At 43.8% G+C, this 25306-nt stretch overlaps 8 protein-coding genes across 11 annotated transcripts; 3 read left to right on the top strand and 5 right to left on the bottom strand.

Annotated features, from left to right (window-relative positions):
• Nucleotides 1-15: 15 nt before the first annotated feature.
• Nucleotides 16-5315, top strand: LOC117574034 (probable histone-lysine N-methyltransferase Mes-4). 2 transcript variants are annotated; one of them, XM_034257630.2, is made up of 6 exons: nt 16-127; nt 199-473; nt 532-1735; nt 1801-4228; nt 4295-4420; nt 4484-5315. In XM_034257630.2, exons 2-6 carry the CDS (start codon nt 221-223, stop codon nt 4691-4693), a joined length of 4221 nt encoding a protein of 1406 aa, XP_034113521.1. In that variant the 5' UTR covers nt 16-127; nt 199-220; the 3' UTR covers nt 4694-5315. The 2 variants fall into 2 exon arrangements, with proteins under 2 accessions (XP_034113521.1, XP_034113520.1); XM_034257629.2 differs by having other exon boundaries at nt 78-473.
• On the bottom strand, nt 4995-12338 carry LOC117574028 (glycerol-3-phosphate acyltransferase 1, mitochondrial). Of its 2 annotated transcripts, XM_034257619.2 has the most exons (8): nt 11344-12338; nt 8578-8692; nt 7839-8003; nt 6798-7783; nt 6435-6739; nt 6015-6373; nt 5651-5957; nt 4995-5591 (listed from the first exon to the last, which is right to left on the bottom strand). In XM_034257619.2, exons 1-8 carry the CDS (start codon nt 11454-11456, stop codon nt 5374-5376), a joined length of 2568 nt encoding a protein of 855 aa, XP_034113510.1. In that variant the 5' UTR covers nt 11457-12338; the 3' UTR covers nt 4995-5373. The 2 variants fall into 2 exon arrangements, with proteins under 2 accessions (XP_034113510.1, XP_034113512.1); XM_034257621.2 differs by lacking the exons at nt 8578-8692; nt 11344-12338 and adding an exon at nt 8138-8266.
• On the top strand, nt 9451-10281 carry LOC117576766 (RING finger protein narya). The gene has a single exon (XM_034261815.2). It carries the CDS (start codon nt 9492-9494, stop codon nt 10158-10160), a length of 669 nt encoding a protein of 222 aa, XP_034117706.1. The 5' UTR covers nt 9451-9491; the 3' UTR covers nt 10161-10281.
• A 350-nt stretch (nt 12339-12688) lies between the features above and the next one.
• On the bottom strand, nt 12689-24156 carry LOC117574031 (60S ribosomal protein L4). Its single transcript, XM_052008171.1, has 6 exons — nt 23872-24156; nt 23455-23812; nt 23324-23403; nt 13996-14176; nt 13558-13928; nt 12689-13445 (listed from the first exon to the last, which is right to left on the bottom strand). Exons 1-6 carry the CDS (start codon nt 24139-24141, stop codon nt 12795-12797), a joined length of 1911 nt encoding a protein of 636 aa, XP_051864131.1. The 5' UTR covers nt 24142-24156; the 3' UTR covers nt 12689-12794.
• On the top strand, nt 14668-15699 carry LOC117574032 (pre-mRNA-splicing factor SPF27). The gene is made up of 2 exons (XM_034257626.2): nt 14668-14840; nt 14906-15699. Exons 1-2 carry the CDS (start codon nt 14766-14768, stop codon nt 15689-15691), a joined length of 861 nt encoding a protein of 286 aa, XP_034113517.1. The 5' UTR covers nt 14668-14765; the 3' UTR covers nt 15692-15699.
• LOC117574029 (colorectal mutant cancer protein) lies at nt 15918-20637 on the bottom strand. 2 transcript variants are annotated; one of them, XM_034257622.2, is made up of 7 exons: nt 20067-20637; nt 18543-18798; nt 18130-18480; nt 17448-17581; nt 17105-17391; nt 16332-17045; nt 15918-16274 (listed from the first exon to the last, which is right to left on the bottom strand). In XM_034257622.2, exons 1-7 carry the CDS (start codon nt 20361-20363, stop codon nt 16157-16159), a joined length of 2157 nt encoding a protein of 718 aa, XP_034113513.1. In that variant the 5' UTR covers nt 20364-20637; the 3' UTR covers nt 15918-16156. The 2 variants fall into 2 exon arrangements, with proteins under 2 accessions (XP_034113513.1, XP_034113514.1); XM_034257623.2 differs by lacking the exon at nt 20067-20637 and adding an exon at nt 18862-19035.
• LOC117574030 (coiled-coil domain-containing protein 149) lies at nt 20763-22981 on the bottom strand. The gene is made up of 6 exons (XM_034257624.2): nt 22669-22981; nt 22023-22613; nt 21848-21955; nt 21710-21794; nt 21509-21647; nt 20763-21453 (listed from the first exon to the last, which is right to left on the bottom strand). Exons 1-6 carry the CDS (start codon nt 22807-22809, stop codon nt 20874-20876), a joined length of 1644 nt encoding a protein of 547 aa, XP_034113515.1. The 5' UTR covers nt 22810-22981; the 3' UTR covers nt 20763-20873.
• A 3-nt stretch (nt 24157-24159) lies between the features above and the next one.
• LOC117574033 (copper homeostasis protein cutC homolog) lies at nt 24160-25289 on the bottom strand. The gene has a single exon (XM_052008172.1). The coding sequence runs from the start codon at nt 25140-25142 to the stop codon at nt 24360-24362; it is 783 nt and encodes a 260-aa protein (XP_051864132.1). The 5' UTR covers nt 25143-25289; the 3' UTR covers nt 24160-24359.
• Between the last annotated feature and the right edge of the window lie 17 nt (nt 25290-25306).

Genomic DNA, 25306 nt, shown 5'->3' with positions numbered 1-25306 from the left:
TTTGTGCTATATTTTCCCCGAGGCCGTTTAGTATATTTTGGGATTTAAATTGAGGTCACGCTAAAAATACAACTCTGTACAAAAATTGGCGCAAGCAAGCGTTTGCGGTACGCTATCTCTATCGTTTGTACGCTTTGTTAATAGTTAAATTCCAGACGCATAATTAAGTAATTGTTTTGTTATTATAATGAAATTAAGTTCAAGTGATACACATCCAGCAATGGAAGATGATGGAGTTGCAGACACGAGCGCCGAGGGTAATGCGACGGCAGGCAACGTTGCAATTGAAACGACGGCGACTGTGGCGGCAACAAACCAACAAAAGGCGAAGCAACGCTTTCCCGGAAAAATGTTTTTCAAGCGACGCCGAGATTTAGCTAATGATGCTGGCTCCGCTACCGATAGCACTGATTTCACGGAAAACGAGCTACAGACTTCAATAGATAATCAGACGAACGTAAAAAAACATCATAGTAAGTACAAAGTTGATGTAATAAAATGTTCCATAAATGCTAATTTATGGTTTCACAGGGAAACGTGATTTAATCAATTTGCAGTCAAATCTAAGTCCCAAATACATTGGCTATGCGAACGCCAACTCACCCAGCACAATCACTGACACTGCCGACAAAATGCGCTCTATGCGTCGTCGTAATAATCACTCAGCGATTGCTCTTAACAATAACAACGGCAGCAACAACAATATCAACAGCAGCATTGAGTTGAACGACGGCAATCGAGATCATGAGATTGAGGCTGTTGTTATGACGTCGCCAAAGCACTTATTGCTGCCCAATGGCAGCACCTACATGAGTCCCATCGATAAGCTGTTGATCAAGAATGGCGCCAACTCGCCAAACAGCACTGGATTCGAAGCCGATGCCGAGGATGTGATCATTAATCCGATGCGCAAACGCAAGCTGATGAAACGTGGACCCCGCGCCAAAGCAAAAAGTGTACAGCAAGCGCTACAAGAAAGTGTGAAAGATGAAATGCTAACAGTGTCAATTAATCCGGAAGCTGACGTGGAAATCAAACTAGAGTTATTGGAGATGGAAATGGAAAAGCAGCCGGCACCTCCTCAAGAGTTTCACACAACTGAAGACTTACAAGTGAAAGTCGAAGATGAAGCGACAAGCAAAGAGCCATTGTTATTTGCTTTGCCGACGGCAACATCAACCGAACTCGAAGCTATTAAATCACCGCCAGACAGCAACGAACAATCGTTAAAGTCGCCATCGTCCATCAGCTTAGATAGTGCCAAAGGTTCCTCAATTACAAATGATTCGGGTTGGTCCACCTATCAAGTGGGTGACTTGTATTGGGGAAAGTTGTTTACCTATTGCTATTGGCCGTGCATGGTGTGTCCGGATGAGTTTGGTCAAGTTGTCGGCAGTCTCAATGGGCCACCGCAACGCAAGTCAACGGACAGTGCCAATGGTGCTTCGCAAACCGTGGCTATTCAGGTGCATGTTCGTTTCTTTGCCGATAATGGTCGACACAACTGGATTAAGAGCGAGAATCTGTTGCCATTTGGTGGGCTGAAGGCATTCGAGGAGCTACGAGAGGAGGTGCGTATTAAGCATGGCGCCAAGAGTTTAAAATATCGCCAGATGGTGGCCAAACAGAACAAATTGCTGGTGTGGCGTCAGGCGATCGAGGAGGCGCAGCAGGTGGGCGAAGTGAGCTACGAGCAGCGACTGGAAAAGTTCTTCGAAATACACGAGCAGAATATGTAAGTAAAATCAAAATTTCGTTATCACAATATTTGAATTAAACTCTACTTTTTTTGCCAAACAGTTCACATAAGGAGAAACGCAGACATTCCAAGCCCCAGCAGCAACAGGATACCTCGGATGTGGGCAGCAGTCTATACGATTCCAATGATAATTTGCATGCCAAGCCCAGCTCAGTGTTGGCCCTCAAACGCGAACGTTCCTCTTCGCCATTGAGTCCTGCCTTTTCCCCTGTGAAGAGCTATCACGATAAACGTTCGAAGCGAAGGAAACTCAGCGGTCTGGCGGAAGAGCATGTGGGCAATTCACACTCTATAGATGAGCAGCCGTTTGCCGATGTGGTCAACTATGAGAATCCCGAGTTTGGACAGCTATTCGATGCCATCAAGGAGTATGTGATGGTGCATCGTCAGGAGAAAAAGGTGGAGACTGTGCTACTCGCAGTGGTGCGAAACATTTGGTCACTCAAGCAACTGCAGTTGCGTGAACTAGAACGTGATTTGTTCAATGGCGATACGGAGCTGTTGGGCTCGGCACGCGTGGACACAGATCGTGGCAAAGGAGCGGGTACTATAAAGCGGCTGTCAAATCGCTTAAAGACAATGGTGCTGCGCCGCAGTTTGACACCAGTTGTGCAGCAACAGCAGAGCACAACGCCTACCACAGAGATCAACCAGTTGGAACGTCAGAGTTCAGAGCCACCCAAGGTAAAGAAGCCGCTGGGACGACCCATTGAGGAAGTGATCCAGGACATTGTGCAGCTGGATCGCAAATATCTGTTTCGCGGCCTCAATCGTGAGCCCGTCTGTAAGTACTGCCATCAGCCAGGCGGTGACTTGGAGCGTTGTTCGCTCGCCAGCTGTCACAGCTGGTTTCATGGCACATGTGTGGAACAGGTGAAGACCACTGGAAAATTGACTAGCAAGGGAGCGTCAAGTGGACGCAAGGCCATTGCCAAACCCCCCCAAATCACTGCCGAGGCTACAACGCACATTACCGGCGATGGCGTTGAGCTAGAGACTGAACCAAAACAGCCGCAGATGTGTCACGAGTGCGCCACTGGCCAGCCGGCAGCCTGTTGCATTTGCCACGATCAACAGCCGCCAATGAACAGCAGCAGCGAGTCGCCACACAAGGAACAAGAAGCAAATATAAAGCTCTTAAGCTGCAGTCAGCCCATGTGCTCGAATCATTTTCATCCCAGCTGCTGCAAATATTGGCCACAAGCCTCCATCAATAATTCCACTTCACGCTGCCCGATGCACGTTTGCCACACTTGCGTCTCCGACGATCCGAGTGGCAAGTTCCAGCAACTAGGCAGCTCCAAGCTGATCAAATGCGTCAAGTGTCCAGCAACATATCATCAGGACTCACGTTGCATTCCCGCTGGCTCGCAAATGCTGACGGCCTCGCATTTGATTTGTCCGCGACACAACGTGTCCAAAGCGGATGCCAATCTCAATGTGCTGTGGTGTTACATTTGTGTGCGTGGCGGTGAACTGGTTTGCTGCGAAACTTGCCCCATTGCGGTGCATGCGCATTGTCGCAACATTCCCATCAAGAGCAACGAGAGCTACATTTGCGAGGAGTGCGAAAGTGGACGTTTGCCGCTCTACGGTGAAATTGTGTGGGCCAAATTCACACACTTTCGTTGGTGGCCTGCGATCATTTTGCCACCCACCGAGATACCCAGCAACATACAAAAGAAACCGCATGGATTGAACGATTTTGTGGTGCGTTTCTTTGGCACCAACGATCATGGTTGGATATCGCGTCGTCGTGTCTATTTGTACATTGAAGGCGACACCGGAGATGGCAACAAGAGCAAATCGGTGATGTCCAAACGTTACACAGCTGGCGTTGAGGAAGCGACACACTTTCTGAAGATACTCAAGCAGAAGCGACAGGAGCAATCGGTGGTGCGACTGAACAACAAATTACTGCCGCCGCCTTACGTCAAGATAAAGACGAATAAACCGGTGCCGCCCGTGCGTTTCGCCTACAACGAGGAGTATGTCAACATTTGCGAATGCAAACCGGGCACACCGCATCCTTGTGGTCCCGAATCCGGTTGTCTAAATCGCATGCTCTATAACGAATGTCATCCGGAGTTCTGTCCTGCAGGCGCTCAATGCGAAAATCAATTGTTTGAGCTGCGCAAATCGCCGCGTCTCGATGTTGTCTACATGCATGATCGTGGCTTTGGTTTGGTTTGTCGCGAACCCATCGCCGAGGGAACCTTTATCATTGAGTATGTGGGCGAGGTCATCAATCATGCAGAGTTCCAGCGGCGCATGGCCCAGAAGACAAGCGATCGCGATGAGAACTTTTATTTCCTCGGCGTGGAGAAGGATTTCATCATTGATGCTGGACCCAAGGGGAATTTGGCTCGCTTCATGAATCACTCGTGCGAACCGAATTGTGCCACACAAAAGTGGACGGTGAACTGCATCAATCGTGTGGGACTGTTTGCCATCAAGGACATTCCAGAGGTAAGACAACTAACTTTGCAATCTTTGTTTTAACCTTAGCTTATTAACATTTCTTTGTTATTTCAGAATACCGAGCTTACTTTCAATTATCTGTGGGATGATTTGATGAACAATGGCAAGAAAGCATGCTTCTGTGGTGCTAAGCGTTGCTCGGGTGAAATCGGCGGCAAGCTTAAGGACGAAGAGACCAAGGTAAAATTAACCATCTAAGCCATATTTGAAAAACTACTATAAAAAATCTCATTTTCTCTACAGGAATCTGGCAGCCAGTCGGGCAAGAGCAAAACGAATGGAAAACTAAAGCAAATGCAGCGCAATAAAGGCATAAAAATCCATATTAATAGTGGCGGCGTCACCAAGAAGCGAGTAAGGAAACCCAAACCTGTGGCTGTTTCCGACTCCACCACTCAAAACTCATTGCCAGCGTCAGAGCCGACGCAATCGGAACCTTTAGAGAAGGAATAGTTTTATAAATCATATCAAAACAATATTTGTTAGGCGCATTACTTGAACGTTTTTTTGAATTTCGCCAAATTATGGAAGCTTTTATATTTACAAGCCTATTTATTTTTGTTGGTTATAAGTAACAGTTGATAAGAACATATTTGAATTAATTTTAAGACTTGAAATTCTCAATCTTTTTCATTTTTTTCAAAGTGCTGCTTTCTCGATGAATAAACGAGGCGTTTTTTCAATGTATTACAAAAAAAAAACATTTATTTCATTATCAAATCAGTTCATTATTTTTGCCAAAACTATTACTATATTTAGTCATTTATTAATTATGTTTGCTTTTTTTAATAGTATCGCATAAAAAATATATATTTTCTGTATATATGTTATAGTTGATATTTTTTGTTCTCCTTTGGATCGCTACACAGCTCGGCTACAATAAAAAGTGTGTGTAAAAGTGTAGCTCTTTGGCATTTTGGCATAACTCGTTGTTTTGTACGACTTACAAAAACTATCCATATGTATGTATATGTATTTTAGAACTTATGTTTAAGAACTAAGAGTATGCGCATTTTCCTTAAACTTAAGTAGTACTTTTTATGTCGAGAGAAAAATTATATAAAAGAAAAATTAATGAGTGCCAAAAAATAAGGTGGATGAAAAGAAATATACGACGCATTTAAGCAGACACATCATTGAGCATTTGTTTCTTGGCTAAAGTGTCCCTTATTGAAGCGAGGCATCACGGCCTCAATCTTCTTCACAATGGTGTTTAGCGAATCGCGCGACATCTCGTAGAGGGTATTGAGCGAGATCAGACGCATGCCACGCTGGTTGCACACTTCAATCACAGACCATTTCTCCAGCAACTTGAGACAATTGCGCACCGAATCCGTCGAGATGCTTTCAGCTGTGCACAGAGAAATAAATGTATTATTCGAATCAATTGGGTTTTAAGTCTTATCATACCATATGCACAGCTGCCGTTCTTGACTTTGTTAGACAGATCGTTGATGACGAAATTGATAAACTCCGACTCGAGCATCGAGCTACGATGCAGAATCTGCAGCGCCTGCGCCACAGCCAGATATGTGGAAGCAAATGGTGCAAGCACCTCGCACATGAAGCGTTGTTGCTCCAGTGTTTCTTTGGACAAGAATAGCATATCAGCCGCTTCTAGCTTGTACTCGTTAGCCTCGATTTCATCTTCATCCAATTCCAAGCCCAAATTGTGAGCAAAACGACGTGTGCTTGCCTGATTTTCGGATTCATCCACCTGAAAAATTTTAAACTTATTAAATGGTATTTACATAAATTTTGTGCAATTGCTAACCTCAGGGCGACGCAGAAAACCGCTGATGAGCAGATCGTCGAGTTGATGCTGCAGCATTTGTTCCAATACTTGTGTGGGCTTGTTCAAAATGAACTCGTAGCGATAGACTAGACAATTCTCTAGCGCCGTGTCGATGAGCTTCTTGCGCGTTACACCTGTGGCTGTGGCATGATCCGCCACATTATCGGGTAAATTCGTGGATGGCAACAGCGCGTGGAACGTTGTCATCAATATGGAGCTGAGGGCAAAGTGTGGCGTCAACATGTTGGAGTAGTAGCCCAGCTCAATGTAGCTCTCCACTGTGGACACAGGGCGTATAAAAACGCGTCCATTCTCGTCGCGCGTTCGCGTCACCAAACCTACAAAGAGTAAGCATTGAATATAAATAACTTTAGTCACAAAATTGTGTACTTCTCTTACCTTTTCCTAACAGATCGCAGGCGTAGGCCACAATGTGTGAAGATTCGCCGGAGAAACCCAAGTCTTTGCAGCCCGATAGCGAATTCCGCAGATCATCTAAGGCAGCTGCAATCAGTTGCTCATCGGCGCCATTGCGATAACGTGTGAGCAACAAAAATGCCAAGGCATTTGTGGACATCACAGATGTTGCGGCGGCACAATCGAAAACGACCTGACGTGAAATACTCTCTATGAGATTACGATGCTCCTCGCAGACAACATCTGTGCCATAAAGCGATGAAGTCGACTGACTATGCTGCAAGGTTCTATAAAGGACAAAAAGACATTATTATAATGTAGCTTCAAATGCAGTCCCCAACTTACTTTGCGGCTGGTTTGTAGAGCTTGGCGCTGCCATCCTCGAGTGCAATTTTATTGTACGAATTGACGAGCTCGCGTATCGAGTAGGGTTCGTTAAAATCAATGCGCATCAGTCCATAGCTTGAGTTGAGAGTCTTCCAAATACCGGAAATAGCTTTCTTAAAGGTTTCCGGCACCTTCTTCTCACCCTTTTGCTCGCGCACAAAATTGCCATCGACCAGGCGCTCATAGTTCACGGACACAGGAACCAGCAATGCATCCGGAATGGAGCCGTCCATAAAGGCACTGACAATCACAGACAGAATACCACCCTTGGGCATGCAAGGTTTGCCGGTTCTTGTGCGACCGCCCTCGATGAAGAATTCCACATTGTGTCCTTGCTTCAGCGCATGCGTCAAATACAAGTGCAACGCGGCACGATAGAGCACATCCTTTTTGCCCTCCACGGGATCGATCTTGCGCTTGATGAAGAAAGCTCCAAGTCCTCGCAACAATGACCCAAACACGGGTATTTGCAGGTTATTTCCAGCAGCGACCAAAGGACTGCGTATATCATTGTTGGTTAGTATAAACGTGACCATTATGTAGTCCAAGTGGCTGCGATGAAGTGGCACAAAGATAAGCGGTGTGTCGGGAGCACGATTCGAGGCATTCTTAAGCATTTCGATCTGCTTGGTGTTGGTCACGACACCCGACAGGAAACAAGGCAACAACTTGTAAAGCAACCACGATGTGAACGCCAGCAAATAGTTGTTCAACGTGGAGCCCATCTCCTGCAATATGGTAATGGCACGTTGCTCCTGTTTGCGCAAGATCTGCTGATAAGAGATGCCCTCCTTGGCGTCCTCCTCTTCGTCCTTGTCGCCACTGATGCTGCGTCCCAGCAAACGATGTCCATTCTTGGCATAGCGTTGTTCGCGTAACGTTTGCTCTGCGGCCTGTTTAATGGCATGCTTGAAGACCACATCGTTGTGCACGATCTCAGTAACCTAACAATAATAAAGATTAGAATAGGTAATTTAGTTTTATTACTTTTTCACTCACCTGTCGATAGTCGAACTTTTCGCTTCGCACGACTTGCGCCACATAGGGAAATATATTGCCCCAATTGAATATCCGACTAAATGGTTTAATGCCAGCGTTTGGCGTCAGCTGCAACATATTCTGTGTACCAATGCCATGTTCGACAGCATTCTGTGGTTTCGGCTCCTAACAACAAAAAAACAAAACGAAAATAAATTGACGCTTTATATGTATGGAAAGTGTGATGCAATTGTGCTAATTCATACATATGTATATACAATAAAGTATTTGCCTATTTATGTATGTAGATCGCTGCTCACCTCAAACCATCCCCGTGCATGAAATGCATCCATTATAATTAACGAGATTCAAATTAATTTATTCGATATTTGTGCGAAATTTGACATTGCTGCGAGCAAAAAGAAACGCTGCCGGCAAACAAGAGCGCTATCTGCCGATAGCTTTTTATCCAGCTTTTGCATGCATTTATCGTTTATCGAGCCTGTAGGGTAGCCCGATCACAAATGGCAAATCATGTGTGTATCGCCTGGCGATAGCTTTTAATCCAGTTTTCTCGCGTATTTATGAATTATCGAGTGCGTATAGCTGCCCGATCACAATGTTAATGCATGTAAATGGGTTTTTTGCATACATTATGAATGAATGGTGTGATTTACTGAATGAACTGCTTATCAATATGCATATGTATTCTAGGTTATAAGTATGCTGCTGCTGTTGATAAGCACAATAGGAAACTTACATTTGATGCACGAAGCGTGATCAGTATGTCGCTGCCAATGCTGTTGAACTTGCCGAGCGATGAACGATAGCTTAGATTCAAATTGGGAAATAAGCTGGCGATAATTGCGGGTGCTCTGCAAAAACAAAAGAAATGATATTGCGTTATTTACATATGCAATGTTATTCCCCACACGACCATCGATTAGGCGTACGCGATTGTTAACTAATTTCAAATCAGAAGTGAAGTCAATATACATTTATTACGGTGCCCACTGAATAATTCACGACACCTCATTAGGTCGGTAGTCCAATCGGCTTGTAGTTATTATTAATTTATTGAGTTCACTAACCTATTATATGTTTGTATATACGCCGCTTGCTTGCTTGATAATTCTTAGTTATCGACAAAAACAAAAGCAAATTGAACTTTGTGCCAGAAGAATATGTGCTGATTTCACTAATGCTAGATCGCATTCTAACACTAAAGCAAAAATAATCGTTCGAACGTCCTCTATACATATAGTTGAATCATCGTATTTTCAAAACAAGAGGTGTTACAATAAACTTTTCTATTTCAAATATGGCGCCACATTTCTTTGTATATATGGCAGACTTGAGGCCATTTTTAGAAATTTGGATTACCAGAGGGCTGGATAAGCGTATCGAGGATCATAAAATTAGACGTGAATCTGCAATATTTTTGATAGCATAGTTAATATCATCAGTTTTAATTGGTGCTATTGAGTCGTTTTCGGCAAATTGTTCATAACCAAAAGATGGTACAATAAACTTTTCTATTTTAGGTATGGCGCCACAACATTTTTTTGATTATATGGCAACCTTGACGCCATTTTGAATTTAACATTGGCAGAGTATTGGGTAAACTTAGCAACATCCGTTATAGTTTTGTGTCAATGATCAAAGACGTTAATCATGGTGCCAATGTTTTGCAATAATTGCTATAGACAGCGCGATTTGAATCTTGTGTTACAATTGACTAGATGCTATCACGTCGTTTGTGACAAATGTTTCGTCAAACCAAAGTCGCCATCAGGTGGTAAAATTTGTCCGGTTTGCAAAATTCGCACAAACGGAATTGCAATTAACCGCGATATGCCCAAGAATGTGGCCAACTATTTTGCAGATCCCAAAGAGTATTTGAAAATGTATCGCAGCATTAGCAAATTCCAGTGTGAGCAACGTGCACTCTTCTACAATAATTTCTATGAGCAGCAGAAAGGCCTTGCCGATAAAAAACATAAGCTAGAAGGCTTTGTAAAGGTGGAGGCGCAATTGCGGCAGCAGATCGAGGATGAGAAGAAACGCATCGTTGAATTGCGCAACTACACCAACTATTACAGCCGTGACGAATCAATGCAGTCTGAGTCCGAGATGCCTGGCACATCCCATAAAATGCAACGTCCCCGCACCCCCGCTCTCAATTCCACCGCTTCAACATCTGATAATCAAGCTCATCTGGATCAACTGAGAGAATTCAAACATCTGATGCTGCAAAAGCCGACGCCAAAAACATCAAACATCCCTCGCCGTCGCGCATCATCATCGACCGACAGAAGACCAAGGAACTTTGATTTCGATTGATTTACTCATGCTATGGAAAATTTCCAGGAATCAGCAGCTAAGTATTAATCTCTCATATACATACATACATCTTTAACTATTACTATGTGAACAAATAAATTGATCAGTATATTTTCATTATCGTTTAATTGTTGCTGTATCACTTTCTAGTGTGTAAAATTAGCCGACAAATCAATCAACAGAAGAGGGGGTAATAAATAATCTTTGCACCATGGTAGGCCGCATTTATTACAGATTAACTACATATGTATATTCGGCCACTTGAAATAACACCACGGAACACTAATCAGATAATTACCTTTTTATTTAATGCACATACATGCACTCATACAATGTGTTTATTGTTGAGTATTAATATAAAGGTACTTGGGCTTTTTTTCAATTACGATAAGTGTTGCCAAACGATCGAACGAGTTGTGCTCTGCTTCTTATCAACACAACGCAAAAAAGAGAGAGTGCTGTGTAGGTGTGTGCGCGCGAGAGAGAGTGAGAGTGTAGTTGTGCAGGTGTAAGTGCATGCAAAAAGAAAAATGGCATCTGCGTCACAAAATTGCAAAAACGCGAAATGCAAATGACCTTTAGGAATCCTTAGATTCAGCATTTGACAACACTGACATTTCATCACATCATCCCCCCCTTCCTTACCCCCACCACAAAGACTGGCAATTTGCACGTGCTTGATAAGACGCAATTATAATATTACATAGCATGCCAAAGACACGTCCAGCAACGCAGAAATTGCATGAACGAGCAACACAAGTGCAAAACAGAAGGGCTGTGTTTTGTTAGCCGGGTGGGTTGACAGTGGGCGTGACTCAACAAACCCAACCACCTGTCAGACATCAGCATTTATATTTATGCATTGTATAATTTAAACACTAAGAATATTTCTACTACGCAAGCAACATGGGAGAGCGAGAGTCTAAAAATAACGACGCTTTTGACCATCAATTTACATAAACACAACTACAACTACAAATGCAAACAAACAGTGTGTACACACATGTCTGCGTCATTAATTGAACCTGTCATATGTTGCTGCTTATAATGACGATGATGCTGCTTCTGAGGATGATGATGATGATGTTGGTTGCCGGTAGGTGGTAGAAAGAAGCAACAAACCACTAAATACTACTCTGGCTTCCCATTGTCTTTCATCATAATATATTATGCAGTTACTCACCTAGTTTTTGCAAAAACGTAGTACACAATAAGTGCAACTGATGCGATTTCGATGCCGCCGAGCACAGAAATTTCAGCCACGCACTGGGCAAAGTTTAACACACTCGTCAACATTGTGATTGTGCGTCTGAATGTATGTACGTATGTATGTGTGAGCCTTGCGCGTGTATGCGTTTGTTTTGATTTTTGAACTTGGTTTAGGCGAAGTGCGTTGTAAATAGATTTATGATAGATCCACGCGGCCCTTAATTTCCGTTTTTAATAATAATGGGGGGCAATTAAGACGCCACTAAGCACTTAGTACAAAGATGTCGCCGTTGATATGTACAATGTATGTGTGTACTTTGTGCCCGCCAATCGTTTGCGGAAAAATACGGCGCGCACAAAGAGCGCGTCCGTTTAGCTCCTGCTGCTCTCTTTCCACTTTTTGGGGCTGTGTTGGGTGTGTGTGTGAGTCTGTGTTTACGTCTGCTGTGTTGTTGTTATCGTTGTCTCCTCTCAGTATGCCTATGTTTGCTGTATGTGTGTGCTTGTGTGTCTGTGTATTGCGTTCTACTCTACATAACCAGACATCATCGGTGTCGCGACCCGTAATTCGCGAGACGACGTTGTTGTCGTTGTTGTTGTGAATATAATAAAGTATCGTATGATTTGATTTATTTTGGATTCTGCGCGTTTTTATTAATTTTTTTTTTAATTTAATTTCACTTTTGATTATCGCTTTTGATAGCACACACTCTGCACTCGTTTTGTTTATATTTATTTCGTTAATTTTTTTGCAATAATTATTACTTTATTTGCAAGTCCTTTTTGCGGCTTTGTGTCTAGCAGCAGCTGCCTGCCTGCCTTGGTGTTGTTGTTGCCGGCGGCTCCTTTGTTATTTGTTATCGTTTTCGTTCTCGCTCTTGCACTATCTGTCTTTGTCTGCACTTGAAACGCGCGCACACAACCGCTCGACTCGAGCGCACACTACGGAATAAACACACTTGCAATCGTTGCCGTTCAATTAAATGCCAATTAACGTGTGACAATAAATGTAGTAGTCCATAAAGTACAAAACCCAACAAAAAAAACAAGAAATAAACGTAGCTAGCGCATGCCGAAGATCAGCATCACGAACGATGAAAGGCCTCAGCACGGCAACCGATAAGAGCATCGATAGGCAGCGAGGGAATGTTATCAGCTGATTGGTTGGTGGACAGTCGAAGAGCAAACGCAAAGAGAGCGCATTCGAAGAGAGCGAACGAACCAAAGAGAGAGCGACGCTGATTACTGAATTGAAGTGAAACTGAAAAAGCGACAAACTGTTGGGCCTAAGACTAAATAGTTTTAATATATGTAAGATATTACTTTCGCACTCCATATAATTATGAATAAAATTCATACATTGTTTGTGTAATTTATTATTATAAAAGAGTGTGGTCTATTTTGTTGATGTTGGAAAGTAAATATTTACTTCTTAGCCGCGGGCTTCTTAGCGGCGACCTTCTTCTTGCGGGCGGCGAGCAGCTTAGCGCGATTTGCGGCAGCCTTTGTGGCGACGTTGGCAAAGTGGGACTTAGCCAGCTCGACATTCTGTTTCTTGGCCTTGGCCAAAACCTTGGCAACAGTACGCTTCTCAGCGGCCAAAGCGGCACGACGCTTAAGGACCTCAGCGTATGGGTTCAACTTGATCAGTTGACGCACGTTGGACAGTGGGTTAAGACGACGCACGCTGCGGTAGACGCGCTTGCGTGGATCACGCAGAACCTTGCGGATCTCCTCGGACTTAAGGATGCGCGACAGGTCAGTGTTGGCCATCTTGGGCTGGGGCAGATTGTAGCCCTTCTTCAGGGTGGATGGTTTCTTCCAGGTGCCGAACAAATCGTTCAGACGCGAGAATGCCGACTCAGTCCAGATGACGAAGCGACCCACATGACCGCCGGGTGCGAGTTTCAGCAAGTTAAGTTTGTCAACGCTGATGGTCTCAATGCCAGGGATGTTGCGGAAAGCCTGACGCAGACCCTCATCCTTGTGGTAGACAACAAGAGGGCCACGACGAGCAATGCGACGACGGTCGCGCATTGTGCCACGTCCAGCACGGAAGCGCTGCGACTTGTAAACCTGCAAGGAAGAGTTGTTTTCATTAGTGTGAAGAACTTATACTTATACGAAATCACAACTGTTGCCTCCACTGTAAGTTGCAATAGATATTTTGCTTTTTCAAGCTGCTTACCTTCTGGATGTCAGCCCAGATCTTCAGGCGACGCAAGAAGACAACAGCCTGCTTGGTCTTTTGCAGCTTCTGCACATCATCGGACACAACCAAGGGGAACTCGGAGACGCCATCGATAACATGTCCCTTGGACTGCACCAGGGCGGGCACACCGGAGGCGGCAATGGCCGAAACGAGCGCATAGCGACGCTGGTTCACATTCACCTTGCGGTGCCAGCGACGGAAGGTTTTGGTGGGTGCAAACATGCGTCCACCACGGCACATGTTGCCGAAGGCACCCTGGCCGGAACGGTGAGTACCACCACCACGCACACGAGGAATACGTGCAACAGCGCGACCAGTACCCCAAGATTCAGCAGATGTCTGGTGACCTAGGATGGGGATAAAGATTGAGATGAAGAAATTGCCAAATCTGTTTTTATCATCGATATCACTTACCGGCCAGCTCACTGACAGCGTAGGGCTGACGGTTGTTGCGGCGCAGCAGCTGGTGCACCTCGTTCACCACATCCGGACGGATGGGTGCCTTGAACACCGCGGGCAAGCAGATGTTCTTCTCCTTGACAGCCTCATTTTTTTCCGTGTACACGGAGACCAAAGGCCTGGCGTTGCCTAAGCTCTGCAAAAACACATGCACAACACACACATTTAATAAATATGAAATCAAATACCAACACACATACACAACAAGTCGCGCCGCGCACTGAGCTGTCAGCGTTCCAAACACGTGGAGGTTAGGTTGCTTTTCATGCTACAGCATATTAATTTAATGTTTTTCTCCACTGGAAAGTTTGTGCCGCACTTGTTTGTGCGGTGCGTGGCATTGCGGGAATTGTTTGAGCACAGTTTCTCACCATTTTCGCTGATTTTTAATCCCAATAAATGGTGTTAAAGTTTCTGCAAAACGCAGATGCCGTCCTCTTTTTAATAAGAAGAACGAAGAAAGAAAGAGAGCTGCCGGAAACGGCCAAAAGGTGCTGCCAATCGGATTTCAGCAGCACGGTTGCATTATTGTCACAACATGGTGCGGCAGCTGTCAAAAGTAGCTGGTTTGGAGCTGCCAACATCGATGAATCGAATACACTCAAAACGTTGCACAACACTGCTTGCGGCATATAAACAATTTTGTTTGTATATTGTGTGGAAAATAATTGATTAAACGATTTTTGTTGTATATTGTGTGGAAAACAAGCAAATATTTGTGAATAATGGCCGACGAAGTTATTGTAGATGCACTGCCGTATATAGATCATGGATACGACGATGTGGGCGTTAGAGAATCGGTAAAATTATATGAGAGGCATCGATTTCTGTAATCTGTATTAATGTAAGGCCGTTTTTATTTTAGGCGCTTGCTATGGTTGAGGAGGAATGCCGCCGTTATAGGCCTACCAAGAACTATTTAGATCATTTGCCACTGCCTGCCAGCTCACCATTCGAGACTCCGCTCATGATTAACGAATTCGAGCGCATACAAAATCGCCTGCCCATGGAAACACTGTCAATGAAGCGCTACGAATTGCCACCTCCGCCATCGGGAAAGCTTTCCGAAGTTTCAGCGTGGCAGGAATCAATAGAGAATTCAATGGCACAGTTGGAGCATCAATGGGTTCGATCACTGAATCTGGAATTGATGTTGGATTACGGCACTGAAGCATGGAAATCGTATTTGGAAGTGTTTACAGCGATGCAGGCAAAAGCACAAATCCAACTGCAGCAGTTAAAAAAGGACATGCAGGATGTGAACTGGCAGCGCAAACAAGCACAGACACAAGCAGGCGACAAGCTGCGCGCCCTCGAAGCGCATTGGGTGTTGCTCGTATCCAAGAACTATGAGATTGAAACCGAGTGCGTGGAGCTGGAGAAAGTGGTGCAAGCGGCACGCGAGCAGCTGGAGAAGCTGGCGCCACCAGCAGACAATGCACCAACGCCGCCCTTGGTAGAGCAAACAAATGGACATGCAGCTGAAGAAGAAAGTAATGGCAATGAGGCCATGGAAGAGGATGAAGCTGAAACTCAGGTGCAGGCGGAAGCGGAGGCGGACGAAAATAGCCAGAGTAACGATGGCAGTGGCAATAACAATGAAGAGGAGAAGGAGGATGAGGAGGAGAAAGTCTCAAATGATTCCTCGTAAAGTTTGCCGCAGTTTTTCTTTTTATTATTTGATAATTTGTACAATTTGAAATACATATAATAATAATAGTTATTGAGTCATCATAATAACAAGCAAAATGCGAATACATTGTATAAATATAGGATTCGTGTGTTGTGTACGCGTCTAGTTTCTAGATTATCATAATCGTATATATATATATCGTAATATGTTATATATGTATGTAATTGTAGTTAATACAGCTTCAAATTGCGGGGCTGTCAGTTTAAGTCGTTCCTATGGCACATTCGTGATATCTATCTATATGGCTATTGAGTAATCTCGCATCTGGAGCGTTTTGCGGTGGGCGGCGGCAGCAGCAGCGGCGATATGAATTACAAAAAACGATAAGGATACGGAGAACCGTTTAGCGGTTAGCAGGATATGTGGCAGGCGCCGCTCCAATACACGAGATCACTCAAAGCACATAGATCAATCCGCCTCTCTCTACAGCGTTGTCTCGGGCACAACTCGTTGTTGCTGTTGTTGCTCCAGACGCTGCTCCAGCTTTTTGATACGCTGCTGATACTTGCGCTTGCTCTGCTCCAGCAGCTGTCCCAGATTACTGAAAGGGAGGAACATTAATAACTGTTATAAATAAGAATATGTTTATAATGTTTACTGATTAGATTTTTGCAGTTCTCGCATATTTAGCTGCAGTTGCTCGCATTTATCGTCGCTGGCCTTTTGTGTGGCATTGATGTTCAGCAGTGCCTGAATGCGTCCCTTTAGCTCCGTCTCGCGACTCAACGCTTCTACCAGCTGCTGCTCTGTGAGCGCTGCCTGCTCCGCCTCCGAGTAGGAGACACGATTCGCCGCCTGCAGCTGTTTGAGTGCCTCATGTAGAATGCTCACACGCTCATTGGCATGTTGTTGCTCCCGCTCCGCTTCCTCCTTCTTAGCCTTGAGCTGTTGGTTTTGATCTCGCAGCTCCAGCAGCTCTTGCATTATGACTGCCGTCTCCAGATCTATTGGTGACTTTTTCTCCTTCTCATGTGCGCGCAACTCGTGATTCTTTTCCAGAGCCAAACGCTTCTTCTCATACACATCGCTGAAGGGCGACTCCAGGTTGACAATGGTGTGCTGCACCACAGAGCGACGTCCTTTCAACTTGGACACGTGATAGCGCAAACGATTGTCATCGTCGGCACTCCACTGTCGCATGCCCTTGGGCGCATCCTCCACGCCCAGATTGATGTTGTGCTGCCACGGACCCAGACTATTCTCGCAGAGGTTCTTCTCGCTCTCCAACCTCACGAGCAGATGATGTGCCACCGATTCGACGGCGCGTCGACTCTCTTCCGCTGCTGCCGATTTGTCGTTAAGCATTGCCAGTCTGTAATCGGAAGATTAAGTTATAAATTGATGTAGCAAGAGATGGAAGTATTGACTCACCTGCTTTCCAGCAGCGCCAGCATCACATCGTAGGCTTCAATGGCACGATCGCTGCAGTTGAGCGCCAGTTGTAGCGCCACTGCATTGGACTCGTATTTGCCACACAGCAAATAGAGATGTTCGGTGTGCTCCTTGGACTCATCCAAGGTTAAGGATAGCAATGTGTTGCGTAGCTTAAGTTGCTCCATTTTACGCTGCAGTCGCTCCAGCTCCAGCTGCAAAGGCGCCAACAAACTGTCCATTAGCGCATTGGGTTTGCACACCAAATGCTCCACGAGATTGATGTCCTGCAAGGCTAAGAGATGAGTATTTTGATGTAGTAAAAGGTTGGTTATTGCCTTACCTCATTGCTCAGCTCGCCATGACTCTCATCGTCCTGCAAAGTGTCCGCTTCGGGTTCAGTTTTACTGGCACAGCGCAGCTTCACGCGCTCTGCCATCTTGACGCACTTCTGAGGACTCGTCACTGAAACGCAGGCTACAGGGAAAGAAATCAAGGATTATATATTTAGCTGCCAATATAGTAATACTATAAATTGAAAGTTATTTAGAAGTTTGCCGAAAAGTTTTAAAACAATTATTAATATATTATTAGATTTCAGCAGACTAAGACATCTTAATGTTTTATTGTATTAGGATAATAATTATAATAACAATTATTATATTTCAATTATCATTTTAAAGTTAGGTCACTTCTCATATCTAATTTTCCAAATTATTTTTTTCTTTGAAGAGAAGTTAAGGATTTTCTTTTCTTTTATTGAGTTGTACCTCGAACTTATCGAATTTCAATCTCTATTAAAAATTTAGATCTGGAGTTTTGTTTTTTATTTTGTTTTTATCAAAAATATGTTATTTTAAATTTTTTATATTAAATATATAAAAATAAGATTTCTTTTTAGTCTTTTTTTATAATTAAAAAATAACTCTAATCTTTGAGCTTTGCATTATTTTTGTCAATTTTTGTTGGGTTTACTTTAGATTAATCTATTATATATAATCCCTAAAAATGATTAATTCACTCACCATTCAAATCATTTAGTTCGCTGTCATTGCCATTTTCGTTGGCCTCCAATTCGCAGGCAAAGTAGATGACATTGCTCTGATCCTCCTCGACGACCGCAGAATCCTTGTCCTTGGTGGCAATCTCTGCCTGCAGCAGCGAGATTTGTGCACGCAGATGCAGCACCTCCTCCTGGAGTGCCTCCAGTTGACCCTTGTGCAGCACAGTTTCCTGTGGCTTGATGTGCATATTGTCGGCGCTGGAGCAGGCGCCTTCATAATCCTCCAGTGGCTCCGTCTGACACTCGACGTCGGCATCCGCATTGGTCAGATTCAACTCCGAGTTGTAGATGGAGCCCTCCTGATAGCTTAGCTCTTAATAACGAAATTGATTTAATATTCAAGGTTTCTTAACGAGATTCTAATCTCTTACTCACCGCTGCCCTCGTTCTCCGGCTCCTGTTCCTCTACAATGATATGCTCCTGTTTGCTGCGTAGTTTCTTGCTCAGCTCCGCAATGACGCAGTGCATCTCAGTGATGCGACATTCGTGCGCTTGGCTGACAACCTCCAGCCGCTTGTGGCACATGTCGCGCTCCGTTTGACTCTCGGTCAGTTGGCGCTCCGCCTGCTGCAGACGCTGCGTCAGTTCGCGCACACGATTCTCGAGCTGCTGCACCGACAACTGTTCAACCTGGCATAAGAAAAGAGATTAAGGATTAGTTGAATATCTTAGGCAACTCTTCAGATTATCCACATTGATGGGACGTCGTGCCATGGGCTGCGCCATCAGCGTGTATTCCCAACTGCGACGCTTCTCTGCATGCTGCTGCAGACCTCCGCCAACGCCTCCGAGGGGCGTGTCACTGCAGCACAAGCAGCTGAGGCTGCGTGGCAGCAGTTGCTCCGCTATCATGGCCAAAGAGCGCACCAAAATTATGTTTTTCTTTGGTGTTTTTTTCTTGTGGTTTGCCAGTGATTACGTCGTCGTTGTTGTCGTCGTCGTCGTCGTCGTTGTCCGTGGGTGCACTTCGCCTTTTGCGTCGCTGCAACTTGACCCTGTGTCTGCTTGCAACGCACCTGCGCACTGCGCCACGCATTGCGACACACACACTCACATACATACACAGTAATGTTTTTATACCCGGTACCCAAGGACTCGAAAGGGTATTAGCAATGTGAAAAATAGATTATTCTGACAAAATTCAACACTATTGTCTTAAGACAAAAATTCTTTTTTTCAAAAACGAACAGTTCTTAAATTGAAGAACTGAATTCTTGTTTTCAGATTCTAATTTTTTAATTTTCCGCTATTTAATAAATTGTTTTCTGTTCCTCTTTCTATAAACTCACAAGCTTTGCTCTATGGATGCATAAATTTTAAATTTTCTTGTTTGAGCTTTTTATTTTAAGTTTAAGCAACGATTTTGTCTTATAATCTATATAGAAAAAGGCATTTACTTTTCATTTCTACAAGACAAATTTTCTCGTTTTGGAATTCGAAAAAATCTTGTGAAAGTGAAAACGGGAGCACCAATTTTTTCGTTTTCAAAACGAAAACCGAAAGTGAAAACCGGAGCATGCCTGTTAAGTTTTGTCTATAGATTATATAAAAGCAATTAAGTTTGCACAGAAAAGCTCACGATTTTAAATACCTAACTTCTTTTCAGTAGTGCCAAGTGGCACAATAACCAAATATATAAGTTTCTTAATTAAAAAAATTAAGATTAAATAAAGGATACATTGCTTCTAAAAATTTGTAATATGCCCTTAAACAAAAAGACTACCGGGTATCCCACAGTAGAGCGCGCTCATTCAAAGCTTTCAAACTATTCGACACATATGTACATATGTATGTATGTATGTAAGTACGTATGAATGTATGCTTGTATTTGTGTGTGTGTGTCTGCTTGTTGTGTCTGTGCACTTATGAATGTCGCTGTCTGTGTGTTAGTAACTCACTTTGTTGACAATGTCCAGCGTGGAGCAGCTGGAGATGTTGTTGTCACTCTCGGTGGTGTCGCGCTGCGTGTGCTCCGGCGAATCCAGCTCCGACTTCTGCTTCTGCTGTTGCTGGTGACCCAGACAAGAGGGGGGTGCCCCGCCCCTGGGCGATATGCTGCCAAAGACAAACTCGATGTCATCGTCAATGATGACACCCTTTGAGATGCCCTTCGAGATGTCCCGTTGTTTGCACTGACGACGCGCAACATCGGCGCCAATTTTGGCTACGCGCGCTATTTGCACATCATTCGACATCTTTTTGGAATAACTGACAGATGAATGTCTGTCTGCTTTGTGGGGGGGTAGAGTTACTAGACGGGTGGGGGGAGTGCGCTGTGATTTTGACTGTGCGAGTTTTCACTGGATAACGCTGAGTTTTGATTGACGCTCCATTTCCATAGATAATGGCACTTGGAATTCACATTGGTCTGCTTGACCAATTTGCAATTTTTAAGGCATTTTTAATTCAGAATTTATTGCATTTGTTTTCTTTTCCGTTTTGCAAACAACTACAAACGTTCTTATCAGAAAATGTATACTATAGGAGGCGCAACAGTGTTGAACAACGCGCGCGCCCATCGTTACCGAAAGTGTTGTAAAATGTCTGCCACTTTAACGGACTTTTAAAAAAGAAGAGCTTAACAAGTTTCTTCCTGTGTTTTTTATTGTACATACATTATGGGAATGTATAAATATATTTAATTAATAACTCGCGCATTTAACGATATTTTGTGTGAGTTGCATGAAAATAATAAACATATTGAACTAGTTAACTGAGCTTTCGCCGCGTATTGTAACCATCGCCTCATAATCCCGCATATCCAAATCATGCAACGCTTTTTGCACCAACGCCGCCAAATGTGGCGGCAAATCCTTGAGATCCTCCATACGTTCCCTGGCCACGGCGCTGGAGATGCGTGGTGTGCCGTGGCAGCCAAAATTACCCGAATCCGTGGTAGCCGACGATGATTTGTATGCATCATTGATGGCCACATCATTCAGTCGCACATCAATGCCATACACGGACGAGTCGGCCGACTCCGAGGATAGCGAGGACATGCCATCATCGGACTGCAACATAACACCCAGACCATCATTGACATGGGGTTTCTCTTCAAATGGCTCGGATGATACTGATGCAGCAACTGCTGCTCCTTCTGCACTGTTGTGTCGCTCTTCGGTTTCCACATCATCGACCATGGCAGCACAGTAGCCATTGAGCAGTAGTTGTGATGGCGCATAGCCATAATCTTCGTCCTCTTCTTCGCCTGTTGGATCTTCTGATTCGCCGCTCAACAGCTGCTGCCAACGTTGTTCCAGCTCTGCCATCTTTGTGGCGAGTATTCTAAAAATAAGTGTTTATTATTAAAGTATAATTTACTGATATTCTTCTAATTTACTTGTTGGTTCGCTTCTGATGTGTCAAAGCTAAGTTCTTGTCGTTCAAGTTGTCGAGCAGCGCCAAGCATAAGGACTTGAGATCGTGTATTGTCTCCGTTTTTCCAGGCAAATCGATGCCGCTTTCCAGAATGGTTTTAACTGCAAGGCAAAAGCAAAATTTAATACCATATTAGCTGGTTTTTTTAAATGTCAATGCTCACCTTGTCGTGGACTTAGCAAGGTTTCATCATTGCTTCCAGTGCCCAGCTTGACGATGCCTTTCTTACGCTTAGTTTCCAACATGGTCTGTTAATGTTAAAAATGTTAAGAGGTTTCAATAATAAATGTATTTTACTTGCCTTATACTTGCTGACTGACTGCTTGGTCAGTTCCAGCTCGCTCTCCTGAATCTTGACACGCTCATGCAGGTACTTGTTTTCCAGTAGCACTCCATCAATGTCCAACAGCTGCCAAACACAAAAGTAATCATTAAAAGGAACTTTATATTATATATTACTCTAGTTAATCCCTTACCTTTGGATGCATTTTGTTGGCTTTCAGTGCCACCAGCAGCTCGTGATTGAGTCGATGCGCTTTGCATTTGTAGGCATCGCGTTCTGTAATGAGTTCCTCCTTTTCATCAATAATTGCCTTCAGGTCAAACGCCAATTGTGCGTTCTTCTTCTTCAGATTCTCCAGGTGACATATAAAATTCGCTCGTTCCCGCTTCCATTGCAGCTCCTCCTTGTTGTGCGCAGCATTCTCACAGACCATTGCCTGCAATCTAGACTTGCTAGTTGCCTCTCGTTCCCTCAACAGCTCTACGTCGCCTTGTAATTCGTTTAGTCGTTGCTTCAGTGCCTCCACCTCCGTGTTGAGCTTTAGATTCAGCTCTCGTGTCTCGTGTAGCAACGCAGCCAAGCTGGAATTCTCACTGAGCGCTCCACAAGCGTTCCCATTCACAGCCAGCAATTCGCTGTTGCGCTTCATGGCCGAGTAGCGCAGCTGCAGCGTCTCGGCCATCAATTTGTACTGATCGCGCTCCACACGAAACTGTTCCAGCTCCTGACGCAGAATGCGCAACGCTTCCACTTTGCTCTGCAGCTTGCGGTGCACAGCCGATGTCTGAGATTACGTTGAAATAAATATTATAAATATTATGTATTAAAAGTGTCACTACCTCAACGTTATAGCTGTCCATATGCTCGCCGAGCGTAAATTCGTATTGGCTGACATTGACACCATTGCTGTGGCTGGCGTTGCTGTTGCTAGCGTTGCTGAGCCCATCGTCCATGTCCATGACGTTGCCGTATGCTTCCATATGTTTGCTGTAACGGTTGACATCGACAACCGTTAGCTCATAGAGAAAAAGTCTACGGCATTAGAGTTGATTTTCTACTATTTATATTATTGTTACAATTGTTGTAAATTGATATATATCACAAAGCTGTCAAAATGTCTGTATTGACTCGTCGTGTGCTTTAAAACTAATCAATTTTTTCGCTTGCGGCTGCGCATTACGATATATCCCAACATAGCAGCGAAATTAATGACAGCAACCCAGCGTTGCCATCTTTTTGAAATGCACTAGGCATACATGCATATGTGTGTCCTTTCACATAACAAAAGCGCAGCAGGTGGGTGTTTTCCAACACTTTTATTCGTTATTCGTGTTTCAAACAATTGGCAAACAATTTATTGACGTGCTGTACATTGGATTGTTAAAGATATGGGTTGCAGCTCTGGTTTTCTGCAATAGTTGAGTCTAATGTATTATTGTCCATATCAATCAAGAAGCACTGCTTGTGGTTTCGCTTGACCAATACGCCTAATACCATTTTCGCCAAGAGTTTAACACTTGTAAGTGTCTCAGTTCTTATATTCGAATGTTGAGCTTTGTTTAAAATAGTTTCAACTAAAAGTAAATAACATTATTAAAGGCATTATAGATGTTGAGTCTTTTTACCCCTTTCTATTATCTTCTTTTGACATCGTATTTGACGTATGGGCGTCTCTTTGTTGCTTCGCAGAACTGTAAATTGCAACACATTATTCTCCACCTGGGTATTGCACTGCGTCCAGCACAGATTATTTGCTTGGCTGGGCACACTGCACGACCCATGATGTAGATTATTTGCTGTCTCACAGTCCTTGGCCATTTTCTCTTCGCGTAGTTCTGTTATTTGATTGCCAACTGAAATTAGATTTGTACCAAGCGCATTGAGCTGATTGCACAATTTCGATTCCACGATGTCATCTCGCACACAACTCTTATCCTGGACTCTACGTTTATACTCGTTAAACAAGTTCACGGTAACGAAAAGCTTTTAGATGGGATTGCATCTATTAAAGTTTCATTCAGAATTCCTTAGTTTTTTTTTACCTTATTTTCTATACTTCCAATCTTCTGAATTAGCTGGTCATAAAGTATTTCCTTGTGATTATCGTCATTTAAGATTTCTTTCATGCACTCCTCATTAATCTTATATTTTTGAAACACTTTTTGATTGGAGCTCACAATGGCTCTCAGTTTATTAATATGCTTAGAAAGAGTATCGTTGTATTCGTCGGCTTTCTGCAACATTTTCTCCATACTCTTCAGCTCTTGATTTAAATTTTCCAAACGCACCTCCTCAATACTGGTCTGCATCATTTTTTTATTTTTGCTTTTAACTATAACGTTATAATTTATAATTTTTACCAAATAATTTTTTTTTTTTTGTGGAAATTTTTCAATCAAACATATAAAGCAATGAACTAAGTAAAATCGACTATCAATGGACAATTTCTACGAACACATCTACTATGAATACATTATATATGCATGGCATAAAAATACTACTTAAATATTCTTAGCTTTAACTTTAAAATTTATCTGCAGCTCATCGCATTGGCGATAGTGACCATTTTGCGCACCACATTCACATTTGTCCCATAGTATGGATCAATGTCCTGTTTGCCCATGGTGACATCGCATTCCATGCGCTGTGTCGTCGGCGCACTGTATTCCTCGCCTGCGGTGTCCATAGCCGAGGCATGAAACTCCAGGCAGCGGCTGTTAGTCAGAATCTCCTCCAAATTGGATACTTTGATGCCGGCACCAGGCATTATTATGATATCGCGATGATGCTTGGCGATCAGCTGAGCCAATGTCTCAGCACCTTCAGCGGCGGACTGTCGAAATCCACTGGAGAGCACTCGTTTAAAGCCCAACTCTTTCAGCAGCTCGACATTCTCATGCATGCTCTTAGGATCGGTGAGATCGAAGGCGCGATGAAAGGTGACGGGCAGGCCACAGGAACGTTCCATCACACGCCGACACTTGTCCACATCAATAAGTCGTTCGGTGGTCAGAGCTCCAAAAACGAAGCCATCGGCTCCATGAGCACGCAACAAATCCATGTCTGTCAACGTCGCCTGTAGCTCTTCCTCGCTGTAGACGAAATCGGTGCCTCGACGTGGCCGCAACATGCAGTAGACGGGCAAAGTGAAGGGCAATTCCTTGAGAATTTTAAGCGTTCCAGCTGTGGGCGTTAAGCCGCCTTCTTGCAGCGCTGAGCAGAGTTCAATGCGAGATGCGCCGCCTTCTTCGGCAGCAAATGCTGATTTGATTGAGTCGACACACACCTCCAGTTTTATTTCATGCGACGACATTGTGAATATTTTTCAGTCACGAGTTTTTATTCAATCTTTTAAGTAATTTTTTATGTGCTGCAATTTGTTTATTTTCTTTTTGTGTTCTCTGGCTTTAACATCGGCAAGCAATGTTATTTAACAGCATACGATTGCCTGGCTTTAACATCGACAACTTATGTTAC

The sequence above is a fragment of the Drosophila albomicans genome, chromosome 2R (genome assembly GCF_009650485.2).
Source record: "Drosophila albomicans strain 15112-1751.03 chromosome 2R, ASM965048v2, whole genome shotgun sequence".
In the NCBI taxonomy this organism is placed as follows: Eukaryota; Metazoa; Arthropoda; class Insecta; order Diptera; family Drosophilidae; genus Drosophila; species Drosophila albomicans.
This window is presented reverse-complemented; position numbering and strand designations above follow the sequence as displayed.